Below are 14863 nucleotides of genomic sequence, written 5' to 3'. Positions count from 1 at the left end.
ACTTGTTGACAGAATTGTGAATCTAGGGCTTAGAACTTTTAAGGCTTTCTAAGGCTTAGAACTTTTAAGGCTTTCTTTACAGTTAAAGGGGTCCCTCCTAAGGTTCAATCTTTTCTTTGGCTAGCTGTTCAGAATAGATTATGCACTAAGGATTTCTTACTTTGCTGCAATATAAACCCAGTTGATCAAGCCTTTTGTATCTTTTGTGAAAATGAGATTGAAACTTCAAATCATCTTCTCCTTCATTGTAGACCAGTGTGGAAATTATGGATGAAATTCTTGGATTGGTGGGGTATTAGTGGTTGCCTTCCCTGCTGTGTGGATGATCTTTTACATTAGTGGCCCAACCTAGTATTTGGAAAATTCCAGCATAAGGCTTGGTCTATGCTTTCTTATTGTGTTAACTGGAGTATATGGCTTATGAGGAACAAAGTAATCTTCAATGATGGAGCTGCGACCTTCGAAGACAGTTTCTCCTTAATTCTTTATCGCCTCTCAAATTGGCTCAAGTCTATTAATAAGTTCTTCATGGCTACTGGCACTACTTTAATTATGGGACCTGAAGGTATTATAGATTGGTCAAACACCAAATCAAGGCTTTAAGCATGGTGTATCAGCTTCTCCAATCTTGATGTTCTTTTTCGGTTATGTATTTGTTGCCTCTCTTTTCCTTTCCTTTTGTATTTGCTTTTTGTTTTTGTGACTCTCTTTTCTTTTCTTTTTTCTTTTTCTTTTGTATATCTTGTTTTTGGCTATCTTCTGGTTAGCCTTTTTAATATATCGATTTATTCTAAAAAAAAATCAATTCCTAGTTAACACCTCCTGGTCACTACTTTTAACCACTACCACTTCTTAGTTACTACCTTCTGCTCATCACCTCTTGGTCATTAGCACCACTTCCGCACACCATGATCATCTCATATCATGATCACCTTTTCGTACCATGTGCTCTATCTTGCATCTTTTTTCTCTCACACAGTCTTTTTTTTTTACATTTATTGACTTAGATATTGGATGATTTATTGTTATGACAAAACTTGTTTTTGTAGATGAGCATAAAAATCACCTTGTCAACCCACTAGACTAATGGTCAGGTCCAATCACTCCAAGTTGTGTCCAAGTCTATTATCCCACCAACTCATCAACTAGATCATGTCCAATCACTCTATGAACCTAAAGTATAATTGTGAAAATACCAATCATGCTTGAAGTTTTCAGGACTTATCAAATTAATAGCTATTGTTCATTAATGGGTGTCTTTGAATTCCATATGTAGCCAGCTTAATAAATGAATTGTGCAGTATGATTCGAATTGTGAAAACTGAGATGTCTTTTGATTTTTTCTGAAACCCCAAAAAACACACCTTATAACTGATTTCGTTCAAGAGATCATGTCCATATAAAATTTATCCTTCTCTAACCCTCCGTATTCGTTTTCTACTGAAATCAATTCTATAAATAGCTCGTCTAAAAAACCAGCTCCTCATCAATGTCTCTCCTAATGGACTCAACTTCTTCAAGTCTTCTCTTGTGTCCTCCTCCGTATCTTACAAAAGATGAAACTGGGGCTCTTGTTTTTGACTCATCTTTCTTGCAAAAACAAGCCAACTTGCCCACAGAGTTCATGTGGCCACATGGAGACTTAGTTCACAACGAAGATGAGCTTAAAGAGCCAATGATAGACTTGGAAGGATTCCTTAAAGGTGATGAGGTTGCAACTGCTCAAGCTGCTGAGCTTGTTAGGACTGCTTGCTTGAACCATGGCTTCTTTCAAGTCACCAACCATGGTGTTGATGTAAGTCTCATTCATAGTGCTCATGAAGAGATTGGCAAGATTTTCAAACTGCCTCTTGACAAGAAACTCAGTGTCCGTAGAAAGCCAGGTGATGTGAGTGGATATTCTGGTGCCCATGCACATCGATATTCATCCAAGTTGCCATGGAAGGAGACATTTTCTTTTGGCTACCACGGGGATGATGATTCTGTGCCACTTGTTGTTGACTACTTCAAGTCCGTCTTAGGAAAAGATTTTGAACACACTGGGTAAGATAGCTGCGTCCTAAGTTACCGTACTATCTTGTCTCTTTAATGGTAATAATCTAGAAGTGACTTTTTCTTCACGTTTTGTTGATTTTTTGAGAAGTCTTTCCGGCACACTATGCCTGAAGTAGTCTTCTCAATATCCCAATATTGTAATTCTAGAAATTTCCAAGTTTCTTTTATTATTTACAATTTTTTTTACCAAGAAAAAGAAACTGGATTTTACTAATTTATACAAAGTAAACCAAAGTTTTCTAACCGTATGAATGAAGTATACATGTCTCGAGTTTGATAGCCCTACGGTGCAAATATTTTTTTTTTCCTTTTTTTTATTACAAAACAAAGATTTAAACTTGAGATTTATTTTAAAAAATGACATAAATACCAGATAAGTTAAAATTTATTGTAGTTTTCTTCTTTTTAAAATCACGAGGACGCAATATCAAACATGAACATTGCTCTATGAAGGTGGGTTTACCAAAGTTACTGTGAAGCAATGAAGAAAGTATCCCTAGTGATATTTGAGCTGTTGGCCATCAGCCTAGGAGTTGATCGTTTACACTATCGCAAATTCTTTGAAGATGGAAGCTCAATAATGAGGTGTAACTATTATCCACCTTGCAATAATTCTACCCTCACTCTTGGCACTGGTCCTCACTGTGACCCAACTTCCTTAACAATACTTCACCAAGACCAAGTTGGTGGTCTTCAAGTCTTTTCAAACAACAAATGGCTAGCAATCCGACCTCGTCCAGATGCCCTAGTTGTAAACATTGGTGATACCTTCATGGTAAGTTAATTTCTCTTTAACTTTTCTACAGCATCTATTTTATCTTCACTGTTATTTTACAATTGTGTAGGTTTTAAACTTAAAGAGTTTTCTTGAGATGAGAGGGTGTATTATAAAATAAGTTTTTGTAAAAGGTAAGAAGGAAAAAAATTAAAGGACATTATTGAAAGGTTGAAGCAATTTTGAATGGTATGACATTATATATATATATATATATATATATATATATATATATATATATATATTCTGTTTTTTTAATACTTTAAAAAAAATAAAGGGGACAAACAAATTGGTACGAAAGGAATATGATATTAAAACGTTATTAGCCAAGTTCTTAAGAGTTGAATTCTATTATCTTTATTCTTCTCAATTATTAAAATAATTTAATAAAAAAAATAATTTTAAAAAAGACATAACCGAGAAAAATATAATTTATAAAATTATATTTTTATCATAAATTGAGATGCTTTTTTTCAAATAGCAATAGATCATGATTACGACTAGTCCAGGTAGGTACAAAAGAAAATGTCGCGTTGGAAAGGTTCATGTCATGATGAATTATTTCTAGTTTAGATTAAGACATTTGACTTTAGACAAATATTGGCATCACCACAAATTTTGAAAAAAAATAAAATTGAAACGACATATATATATATATATATATATATATATATATATATATATATATATATATATTGACTGATTGATGTCTTATTGAATGGCCAGTGCCAAGAAGAGAATGATGTTAAATGAATACAAGCCAAGTCAAAAAGAAAAGGAAGAAAAAATATGCACAACCAAAACAGACCATTAAATGTTTGTCCATGTCAAAAACCTTCAGGGCCTCGAACTAGCGTTTGGACTGCAGCTGTTTCTACAAGCTTGTCAACTCAAAATCGTCCAGATCACACATATTGAATGGCTATCATCGCTTGAAAGAAGTAAAAAGTTTCTACGAGTAAAATGTTAAGATGCTTAGTAAAGTTTTAAGATTATATATATATTCTGATTAGACAACACTTGAGGAGTCTCAAATGTTCAAGTCTTAACGTGTACATCAAGAACATTTTTTAACCCATGTAATATATACATGTTGACATGTGTGATTCAATGGCTTTGTACCAGCTGAAATCATTTGATGTCATTTGCTTGTTCGATACTTAGGCATTATCCAATGGGAGATATAAAAGTTGCCTTCATAGAGCAGTGGTGAACAGGGACAGCGAGAGAAGATCACTGGTTTTCTTTGTGAGTCCAAAAGAGGAAAAAGTAGTGAGACCCCCACAAGATCTTGTTTCCAGAGAAGGGCAAAGGATTTACCCGGATTTCACATGGTCGGATTTGTTGGAGTTCACGCAAAAGCACTACAGAGCTGATGTCGCTACACTCCAAAGCTTCATTCAATGGCTTTCATCTTCTAAACCATCTACCTTTTAGTTGCTTTGGATACTTTTGATGATTGTTTGCCTCTGTGTATCATCTAATTTAGCTAGGCTAGCAGCTATCTCCTTTGTATATTTTCTCATGTGGGTGCCTGGGTCGCCACCACCTTCTATGTAGCTTTCTGAATTCACTTGCAAGAAAATTGAGCGCCGGTGTTCTGCCTATAGCGCATTCAAAGAACAAAAAAACTATTCTAGTATCCATCCCTTTTTACTAAAGTTATTATAATTTACTCTTTAATTTACCAAAGTACTAAACTAAATAGTTATCATAATCAGAAATTATATGTTTAATTTATTTGTTTTTAAATTTACTTATAACTTAATATTCTTCATCCATTTCAATTCTCTTTTTCAATTTATTTTGTTTTTTTTTTAAGAATTATAAAAATGAAAAAAATATATAGATAATATGGAAAGATTGAAGAAGAAAGATGATATTTTTATAAATAAAATATTACTAAATTAAGCATGCATGATCAACACTGGTCAATAAACTAAAAGACCATGTACTGGTAATATAATATATATTTTTTTAAAAAAAAAACATGCCTTTTCTCCCAGAAATACAAAAAATGGAAATTTCCCATCCAAAACCTAGCCTATCAATCACACTCTTCCTAGATACAAGACCCTTTCCCTAACCCTTTTCAAAATCACCAATTGTTAACCCGTCCACAAAGTTCTAACAAACTCTGCTCAAGGAGAATTGAAGATCTATTTTGAACGGTTCCTTAGCTGGTTGGCTGATCGCTCGTTAAGGACTGCTTTCATGAAAACTGGCGAAGTTGTTGCTCTTTTCATCTCAAGGAAAAACAACCGACTGGAAGGAGACTTGGTATTTTAACTATGAAGTCAAATAACTCTGATGGTGTGCTTCTTGATAGGTTTCATGATCTATGGTTTGAATTCGAACAGGTTGTCTATGAATAAAGTTACTATTCCACCCGAACAAATTAATGATAATAGAATTCAACTCTGATGAGAAATGATGTTCATAATTCAAAAATTAATGATCTTGCTACATATCATTCTGATGAGAAACTGGTGATTCGTAATTCACAAGACCAAGATGTTCTATGTCATCGTAATAACTTGGTTGGTTGGATTTTAAAGGGGGTGGATTACTTGATAACATAGAAGGGGTTGCTGCAAACTGGTTTGGTATTTTCTGGTATCCACTTTCTTTGGGCATTACAAGTACTAATTTTATTTGATGATTCTGATTCGATGATGGAAGCTTTGGCTAATGACATTTATCATTGGAATAAGTTCCATGACGAGGCTAGGCTATGGATAAAATCTGATTGTGTAGTTGATAGACTAGCATAGGTGTCTCTAACGAAATTGCCAAATATTGGCTGGAATGTTGATTGCCTTTCAAAAATCTCACAAGGTTTTAGAAGGATTATTGGTTATGACAAAATCAACTTAAAGTTTTCTTCACTGTATACTTTGCGCCTTCTTATTGGCACCACGTCTGTGGAAGAACTATAGTTAATTTACGTTTGAATGGAGATAATTATTGTGTCATGATTATAGAAATAGACTCCATTATCCATGGTAAGTCTATAATCTATACCACGGATACCACGGATACCTTTATGATAACGAAAGCTAAATGGTGTAAGAAAATAATTGTAGATCAAGAGATTTTTTATTATAGATTATATTAATAATTTTGTTTTTAATTTTTTATCTTTTCATGAGCGGATAAACGTATTTTTAGCTTTTTTTTTCTTCTCATTCATTTGATCTGACAAATATATCAGACCTAAGCGTCATGGATCTAAACGTATACGAGACCCAAGTGACATGGATATAGGAACCACACCAAACCCAAGTAGCTTGGGTCTAGAAACAATGTCATACCCAAATAAAAGGATTAGAGATGGATAATAAAAAGTTTGGACAACAAATTAATGAATACAAAATTTTAACTTTTGGGTTGGGAGCTTCTTTTGTCTCTCTTTTTTTTTAAATCAACAGTGAAGATACAACCACGCCCTTGAGGGGATAAAAATATGAATGCGTTGAGGGGCTTCTCCGTCTTTTTTTTATTAATACAATTCAAATACGAAATTACCCTTGGGTTTTAAAAGAAACAAGGCTGCATATAGGAGTGTTTTCATCGTTTCCGTATGGTTTTATTGTAAATATCATATAGGGTTGCCAGACCCAGGCGCTTGGGTCTGGCGTGTTTCTCATATCCAAGGCACCTGGACTTGGCGATTAGCCAAGTCCACATTAACGTGGGTCTTTTATGTTTGCCAAACCCAAAACGCTTAGACCTTGCGGGCTACTGAATCTAACTTAAATATTAAAACGTTTACAAATCTAACTTCAAACTATCATTACAATAACCATTTATATTGTTTACAAATCAGCCCACAGTAACGCGCAAGCCATCTACTTGGTGGTAATACTCAATCAAGAAGACAATGACGAGTCAAACTTAACCTTTCTTATATTGATGCTTTTATGTTCTGAAACTTTCCTCTAAAGCACATTACCCATTGCTTTCTACAATTTTAACCTTTTTTTATATACATGTCTCATGTGATAAGGATAAGGATAGCGTTGGTAACAGACTGCTAACGTGTTTTACAAAAACACTGATAAAGTTATCTTTGAATAACTTTTTCTAGTTTTTCTGAACTTATCTCTTAAATAATTTAAACTAATTAAATAATTACAGAGAAGATAATGCTAACTAATCTTGATAAACTTATATCTTAGCCAAATTATCTTTTTACCAACCGTAAAAAGATCTTCACTAATCTAAGCCAACAAAATAACATTTACATTAATGAACTCTAAGAATAAGCTTTCTTTCCCCCTCTTGCCCCTCTCTAGTCCTTATTTTTCAAAGGTATTTATAAGGTTTTGCTAGGGTCTTTTTAATGGATTCAATCAAATATTGATCATAATTAATCAATTATTCACCCTCTAATACCAATTGGAGGGTTTTGGGTATGTTTTTACAATTGTAAGTTGTGTACCTTACTGGTTTTATATTGGTAGTTTTGTAACAAACTTGGTTTTGAACATTTTGGTGGTTTTGCTAAACTTTGAGATCAAAAAGTTGTTTCTGGCATTTTGATCTTGAGAGAAACATGGTCAACCTTTGATAAGAACACATTGAGAAGGCTTAAAGTGTGAACACAAAAAAAATAATCAATGGTTTTGCAAAATGAGTATCAAAATCAAGGCTGGTTAAGCTGACCACTTTTGATACTTCGCTAGAACAATTTTTATGTCATCATCATTAACTACCATATGAAGTTAATAGAGGGTGCACATCTTTCATTTAGATCCAACCTTACTCAATTTAGAAGTCTGTAGTTTTCCATTAATTCATTTGAAGGTGTCAGCTTAGAATTTGTCAATGCAATGATAGCTAATCAGAGATAAGATGTTGTTGAGTTCATTAAAGAAAATAGAATGTAAATGTTTGATAAGAGTTGTTGTAACCCATTTTTGGGTCCCCATAAATAAAATAAATAAAAAAAAAAAAGGGAACACTGTTCATCTCTCTCTCTCTCCACACACTGCCTAAAGCCCCACGCCCCTTAAAACATGGAACAGTGGCCGAACCTAAAGCCCCACGCCCCTTGTCTGGCCGACCAACCGCCGCTTGCCCTGCTCCCATACACAACAGTAGCCCGCTCCCCCTTCGCCTATAAATACTTCCCTTAGCAGCTGCAACAGGAGGAGGTTTTTTTTGGATGGGGAAGGACGAGAGATAGAGTTTTTAGAACTAGAGAGAGGGCTGGAAAACTAAAAGAGGGGGAAAGTTTTTTTTGAACGAAAAAGAGGGGAACATGAAAGAAACAAAGGAAACAAAGAGGCCAAGCAACGCTGAAACGGCTGAGGGGAGGAAAAGCAGCCGCAGCGCCATCGTCAGCTCATCATCTCCTTCATCCCGCAGCCACACCAGGAGGAAGAGCAGCCGCAACAACGCCAGGAGGAAGAGCAGCTAGCAGCACCACCTCTGCTGAACCATGGCCAGCACCAACAGCAACCAGGAACGAGCCAAGCCACTCGCCCAGCTGTAGCCTCCTCCGCAGCCATATCCTTCCTCAGCTACAATGAGGGAACCAGCAGAAGCTGCACCTTTCCTCGGTCGCAGTAGTAGAATCAGCAGAAGCCATCCTTCCTTTCCAGCAACACGAGAACAGAGGGAGTTTCTTTCCTTCATCCTTTTCGTTACTGTAAGAAAGGAAAACAGAACGGAGAATAGGGAGAGAAGAGAAACGGAAGCAAAACAACCGGAAAGAACAGAGACGCAAGAGAGCAGAAGGCAAGCATAGACAGTGAGGACTGAAGAAACCGGTTTCGCCAGCAGACCAGGAGAGGGTATTAGGCGAAGCAGCAGCCCACAGGAAAACAGAGAAGGAGCAAGAGAATACAGAGGGAAGAACGTCCAGTACACCAGCACATCACACCTGTATCATCATCTTCGTCGTCCCCAGAAAGAGCATCGGCAAGAAGAGAAAGACAGAGACCAACACCAGTGTTACTAGCGTTCGCCGTCATCTCCAGAATCAGTGATAACCGTTTGTGCGGGAGGACTGCAGCATCATCATCTTCGCCCGTTAGCTATCAGGTAAGCTTCTGCATTCTTTCCACTTTTGCAAATTTAATTACCCGGTTACTGTGCATGTGCACAGTAACCGGCTAATTAATTAACGGGTTACTGTTCACCTGTACAGTGAACAGTAACCAGTCATGTGGTTTTGGGTTGGGCTGAGTCCAGCCCTGTAGAAAGTAAGCCCAATTTATTTTGGGCTGATTTCGGCCCAGTTTCCTTTTGGGCCGGGTCTGGCCCGTTCAAACAAAAATTCTTCAAAAATTATTTCAAAAAATATGTGATTTTCTGTAATTTTATTACTGTAAAGATACAAATCCGATATTAAAATAACCGGTTTTTGTCAAGTTTTCAAAAAATATTTTGTTTTCATGCATACGGCCTAGTCTCTCCAATATATATATATAAATATTATAACATCATATTTTCACACAACGAAAGAAAATTTCAAAAACAATATATGTATTAGCATGCATTTTGGCTTTAATAACCAGTTTATTCAAGCCATGAGAACTAGGCCAATATTTTAAAAATTCTAAAAAAATCTTTTTGTCTTCTTTTAGTATCTGGGATTACGAATTTATACGTAAAACATATTCATAATATTAAAAATATGGTTTTTTTACATAGACATTAGAACGGTTAGGTTTTACCCGATAAGATAAGGACCTCCTTATTGAGGAGGACTTTTCTTGAACCATAAACGGACCAACAACTAGAAATACAATAACACCTTAGCTTTTTATCAGACAATCAAACAATGCAGCTTACCTTAGGTAAGGCGTATTTGGGGTGCTAATACCTTTCCTTTACGCAACCAGTCCCCGTGCCCGATCTCTGAGACCAGTTAGGGTTCCTAGTGACCAAAATACTAGGTGGCGACTCCCATTCCATTTTCCACCGACAAGAGACAAAGAATTCCTTGTCTCCCCATATTTACCAGATATATATCCATACATTGGAGGGTGGACGATCGCCGCGACGCCGCTCACCCGCGACAGAATGGCGACTCCACTGGGGACCTTGTGGACTAAGCTTTGTTTTTGTCTGATTTGTTTTTTGTTTTCGTGTGTTTATTGTTAAATATAGAATTGTCTCATGCGTATATGCTTTAAATCTTTTACACATATTTTACACATTGTTCATGCATTATATAGAACTGTCTCATGCACCACATACTTTGATTATTGAGAGCACACACAAACTTTAAGTTAAGTGGGGGACTAGCAGCTTACCTTACGACTGTTAGTCAAGGTTTAAGTTTGTGTAAACCCCAACTCTTCGCTGAGTGTTTAGACTGGCAATAGTTGGTACATGTGCCACCTCATTGCCTACAAGCCCCCATATTGCCTCCACGAGGGCAATCACTGGGACAGCAAGAGACCCTTTTTAGAGACTGAATAGCCAACCTACCCTCGTCAAGCATAAAAGATTTAGAACCGGTCATAGGGTGTATGCTCCACAAAGTACATTTTGCATAAAACAACCTAAACCATAAAGCATTTGGTTTTCAGGTCTTTTAAAACGATAAGATGACCATCATTACCTAATTTACTACTGTGGAATATGGGCAGAATTCTGAATTGTCACAACTATCAGAGGGAGATTGCTCTAGATATGATGCAAGGAAGCTTCCAGTAGTCAAAGACCTGAATTGCGTAGAGATATGGATGAAGAGGAAGATTGATGTATTTTTCTTTTTATTATTTTGTACCCTCTTTTCAAGAGATGTATTAGCCAATATTAAGGAAAAGGGGCTTTGACCCATCTTTTGTAAAAAATATAAGCCTACCAAAGCAGCAGCTTGAGCAGAAATACTCCTGATAAGGAATGTGACAAAAAGAGTCCATGCCCATTACACAAGAGGAATGTTGGCCATCGATCGTTTTTGTTGAAAAAAAAACAAGCTCATATTACATATGCATTCATGCATTGTTTCTTTCATCATGCATTTGTTTTTAATTTATCATATGCATACCCGATCATGAAACATAGTCCCACGTCCAAAGTCTACTTCACCCGTTCCAGAACAAGGATGGAGAACAAAAAAAAAAGCTCATTTAGAGTCACATTACCAGACCGAGTTAGAATCCGTGAAAAATAAAGTTGCTCAGCTGACCGACCTACTCAAGCAACTTCTAAGAGCTAAGAATGGGGAAGGAACATCTGCACAACCGCCTGAAGGTGCGCCAGCGGCTCACATCCCATAAGCATCTCAAAACCAGGGGGCAAACTCGGCCAATACATAAACAACATTTTGTGCCTATCACCCCTATCCAGCCAAATCATGCTCCAATCACTGTGGACTTAACAGCGGAGGGAATCCCGGATAATAGGTCTCCTAGTTTGATGGACCAAGACAAGTTATTTGCTCTGGAAGAAAGATTAAGGGCAGTTGAGGGTAATGACTGGTTTGACCCAATGCGAGCAGCCGAAGTATGTTTGGTACCAAACATCGTGGTGCCAAAAGATTTTCGAATACCAGAATTCATTAAGTATACCGGTTTGAAATGCCCTAACACTTACCTTCGATCCTACTGCAACAAAATGGCGGAAGTAATCCGTGATGATAAATTGCTAATCTATTTTCTTTAAGATAGCCTAGTAGGATCCGTTTTAAGCTGGTACATGAGGTTAGACAGCATCAAGATCAAGAGCTGGAGAGATTTGGTGGAGGCTTTCCTTAAACAATACAAGTTTAACATGGAAATTACTCCAGATCGGACAAGTCTAATGTCAATGGAGAAGAGGAGCCAAGAGTCAGTAAGGGCCTATGCACAAAGGTGGAGGGATGAGGCAATGCATGTCCAACCCCCTCTGATAGAAACAGAAATGGTGACCTTGTTTGCCAATACGCAAGGCACCATATTATGAGCATCTATTGGGTAGCTCATCTCAGCATTTCTACGATGTGGTAGAGCAAGGGATTAAAGCTAGACGCATAGCTGAGCCATCGCAGACGAAGGGTTTTATTGGAAGAAAAATGGAAGGTCACGTTAACAACTTCGAAGGTGGGTCCAAGGGCAAGATAGTGGATTCACATAACCCACAAATACCTACCTCTCATGTTGCCCACATAAACTTTAACAAACCTTTTTCCTCTAAACGAGCAAATAACCAGTCAAACTACCAAAGATCAAACACAAGATACATTTCAGAACAACTACCGCCATTACCCATGCATTTGAAGGACATGTATGCCAAACTATTAAGCATTAAACAAATAGCTCATATCCCCACATTACCACTACAACCACCATTCCCCATCTGGTACAAGCCCGAGTTGACTTGCGAGTACTATGCTGGTATTCCCGGGCATGGTTTTGAAACGTGCTACGCTTTCAAGAAAAGGTTGTCGGAGCTCATCATGATAGGATGGGTGTCATTTGAAGACACATCCAACATCAATTCAAAGTCATTGCCTGGTCGTGAAGCAAGTAATAATGGATGAAGGATTGGAAAACCCCGGTCAAGAATTGTCAATGATGAAGAAGGTGAGATCGAAGGAGATGATAAGAAAACACAGGTGGGGAAGGAAGATGAAGCACTGCCACAACTAATTGTCCACACACTAGAAGAAGTCTCCGCCAAGACCTTTGGGCGCAAGTTGGCTCAGGGTGAGAAGTTTCAGAACTGGGTGACCCAAGAAGTTCTAGTAGTTTTTAAAATGAATCCTGAAAGCGGATCTCTTACAACATCATATTTAAAAAACTCACCGAATGTGAGTATAGATACATTGAGATAGAAAGGCTCTATTGTGCGCTGGTGAGGGCGGCAAAGAGATTATGACATTATATGTTACACCACTTGATGGATTTCAAAAGTGGAACAAACCCTTTTTTCTCAAGTCGGATTGCAACGTGACGAGTTTTATTTGCAGAATATGACATAAAGTATATGACAATGAAAGCCCTAAAAGGAAGTGCAATTACGGACCATTTGGCTGATAATGCTGTTGAAGATTACAAACCTTTGGGATTTGAGATTTCCCCTATTAAGATATATTGTCAATAAAGAAAGCAGAATGGAGGACAGATTGGTGGACTATGTTTTTTATGGGGCAGTGAATGTATATGGTAACAGGGCCAGTGCGGTAATAATCTCTCCTAATAAGAAGCAATATCCAGTTTCGGTTAAACTGCGTTTCGAGTGCACCAACAATATAGCTAAGCATAAAGCTTGTATCCTCGATTTAAAAGCTGCATTAGAGCTAAAGATAAGATAGATGTATATGGGGATTCGATGTTGATTATCTGTCAGGTAAAAGGGGAATGGAAAACCAAGAAATAAAAGCTGAGTTCATACCAGGAATACCTATCTAAAGAATTTGAAGAGATTAAAAAAATCACCCATCTAGGAAGAGAAGGGAACCATGTTGCGGATGCTTTGGCCACACTAACGGTTATGACTACCATTGATCTCAAGTATAAGGTACAACCTATACGCATTGACATTAGAAATGACCCAGCTCATTTGAAGGAGAAATAGGCGAAATGAATTTCTTCTTCATAAAAGCCCGGATCAGGATCACATCCCCACACTGGGGGCAATAAAAGACATTTCATGAAAACGGGATGAGAGCCCGTAGATTTGAAAAAGATAAGTTAAAGCATTTGACAAAAGCATGACAAAGAAGGCAATGACAAGTCATACATTAAAAAAAAAAGGGGGCTACTTGTAAAAAGTCAAAGACTTCTTCTCAAAGATATGATAGGGCAGCACGAGAAATGAATCCAGCATACGACTTCAAAAGCAAGCTCATGTCAAGAGAGAGTTTCATGAAATAGAAGAAGATGATGGGACCTATGTTTCAAAACCAGTTTTTTGGAAACGTTGCAGGAGGAATCCTTAATGTAATCCAACAAGATTGTGGATGAAGAAAGGATCATTGAGTTGATGATAGCAAAGAATCACGGTTTTGATTTTGGAACAACAAAAAAATGAGAAGAACCTATTAGGCAATCTCCAAAAGAAAATGAAAGGTTCAAATCATGCCATTAGGAAGAACGACACCGATATCAGCTTGAGGTCGCCAGAAGGGATCTCATATTTCAGCTTTGGTTTAAGGAGGTCGCCAGAAGGGATCTCAGATTTCACCTTTGGTTAAAGGGAATCGCCAGATGGGATTCCAGGTTGACCGAGCTACAAATATAGTTTTTGTTTTTAGTTAAAAGAGGTCGCCAGAAGGGATCTCATATTTCATTTTTGGTCTAAGGAGGTCGTCAGAAGGGATCTCATATTTCAGCTTTGGTTAAAGGGAATCGCCAGATGGGATTCCAGGTTGACCGAGCTACAAAAATAGTTTTTGGTTTTGCTTAAAGGAGGTTGCCAGAAGGGATCTCATATTTCGGATTTGATTAAAGGAGGTCGCCAGAAGGGATCTCATATTTCAGCTTTAGTTAAAGGGAATCGCCAAATGGGATTCCAGGTTGACCGGGCTACAAACATAGATTTTTTTGGTTCTGGTTAAAGGGGATCGCCAGATGAAATCTCAGGTTAGCCCAACCACACACAGGATTTTGGTTCTGGTTAAAGGGGATCGCCAGATGGGATCTCAGGTTAGCCCAACCACACACACAGAATAATGGTTCTGGTTAAAGGGGATCGCCAGACCAACCACACAGATTTTTTGGTTCTGGTTAAAGGGGATCGCCAGATGGGATCTCAGGTTAGCCCAACCACACACAGGATAATGGTTCTAGTTAAAGGGGATCGCCAGATGGGATCTCAGGTTAGCCCAACCACACATAGACTTTTTGGTTCTGGTTAAAGGGGATCGCCAGATGGGATCTCAGGTTAGCCCAACCACACACAGAATAATGGTTCTGGTTAAAGGGGATCGCCAGATGGGATCTCAGGTTAGCCCAACCACACACAGGATTTTGGTTCTGGTTAAAGGGGATCGCCAGATGGGATCTCAGGTTAGCCCAACCACACACAGAATAATGGTTCTGGTTAAAGGGGATCGCCAGATGGGATCTCAGGTTAGCTCAACCACAC

At 37.7% G+C, this 14863-nt stretch overlaps 1 protein-coding gene across 2 annotated transcripts; it reads left to right on the top strand.

Moving 5' to 3' along the window:
• The first annotated feature begins 1196 nt into the window (after positions 1–1196).
• On the top strand, positions 1197–4472 carry LOC133673521 (gibberellin 20 oxidase 1-D-like). Of its 2 annotated transcripts, none has more exons than XM_062094377.1 (3): positions 1197–2043; positions 2509–2830; positions 3672–4090. In XM_062094377.1, exons 1-3 carry the CDS (start codon positions 1490–1492, stop codon positions 3798–3800), a joined length of 1005 nt encoding a protein of 334 aa, XP_061950361.1. In that variant the 5' UTR covers positions 1197–1489; the 3' UTR covers positions 3801–4090. The 2 variants fall into 2 exon arrangements, with proteins under 2 accessions (XP_061950361.1, XP_061950360.1); XM_062094376.1 differs by having other exon boundaries at positions 1218–2043; positions 3995–4472.
• Positions 4473–14863: the final 10391 nt, after the last annotated feature.

Source organism: Populus nigra, chromosome 14 (genome assembly GCF_951802175.1).
Source record: "Populus nigra chromosome 14, ddPopNigr1.1, whole genome shotgun sequence".
NCBI classification, from domain to species: domain Eukaryota; kingdom Viridiplantae; phylum Streptophyta; class Magnoliopsida; order Malpighiales; family Salicaceae; genus Populus; species Populus nigra.
This window is presented reverse-complemented; position numbering and strand designations above follow the sequence as displayed.

Excerpts from the sequence above, each read along its gene's own strand:
- LOC133673521 (XM_062094376.1), top strand. The coding sequence starts at position 1,490 with ATGTCTCTCCTAATGGACTCAACTTCTTCAAGTCTTCTCTTGTGTCCT. Across the intron at positions 2,044-2,508 it reads AAAGATTTTGAACACACTGG|GTGGGTTTACCAAAGTTACT; the intron begins GTAAGATAGCTG and ends TGCTCTATGAAG. Across the intron at positions 2,831-3,994 it reads ACATTGGTGATACCTTCATG|GCATTATCCAATGGGAGATA; the intron begins GTAAGTTAATTT and ends TTCGATACTTAG.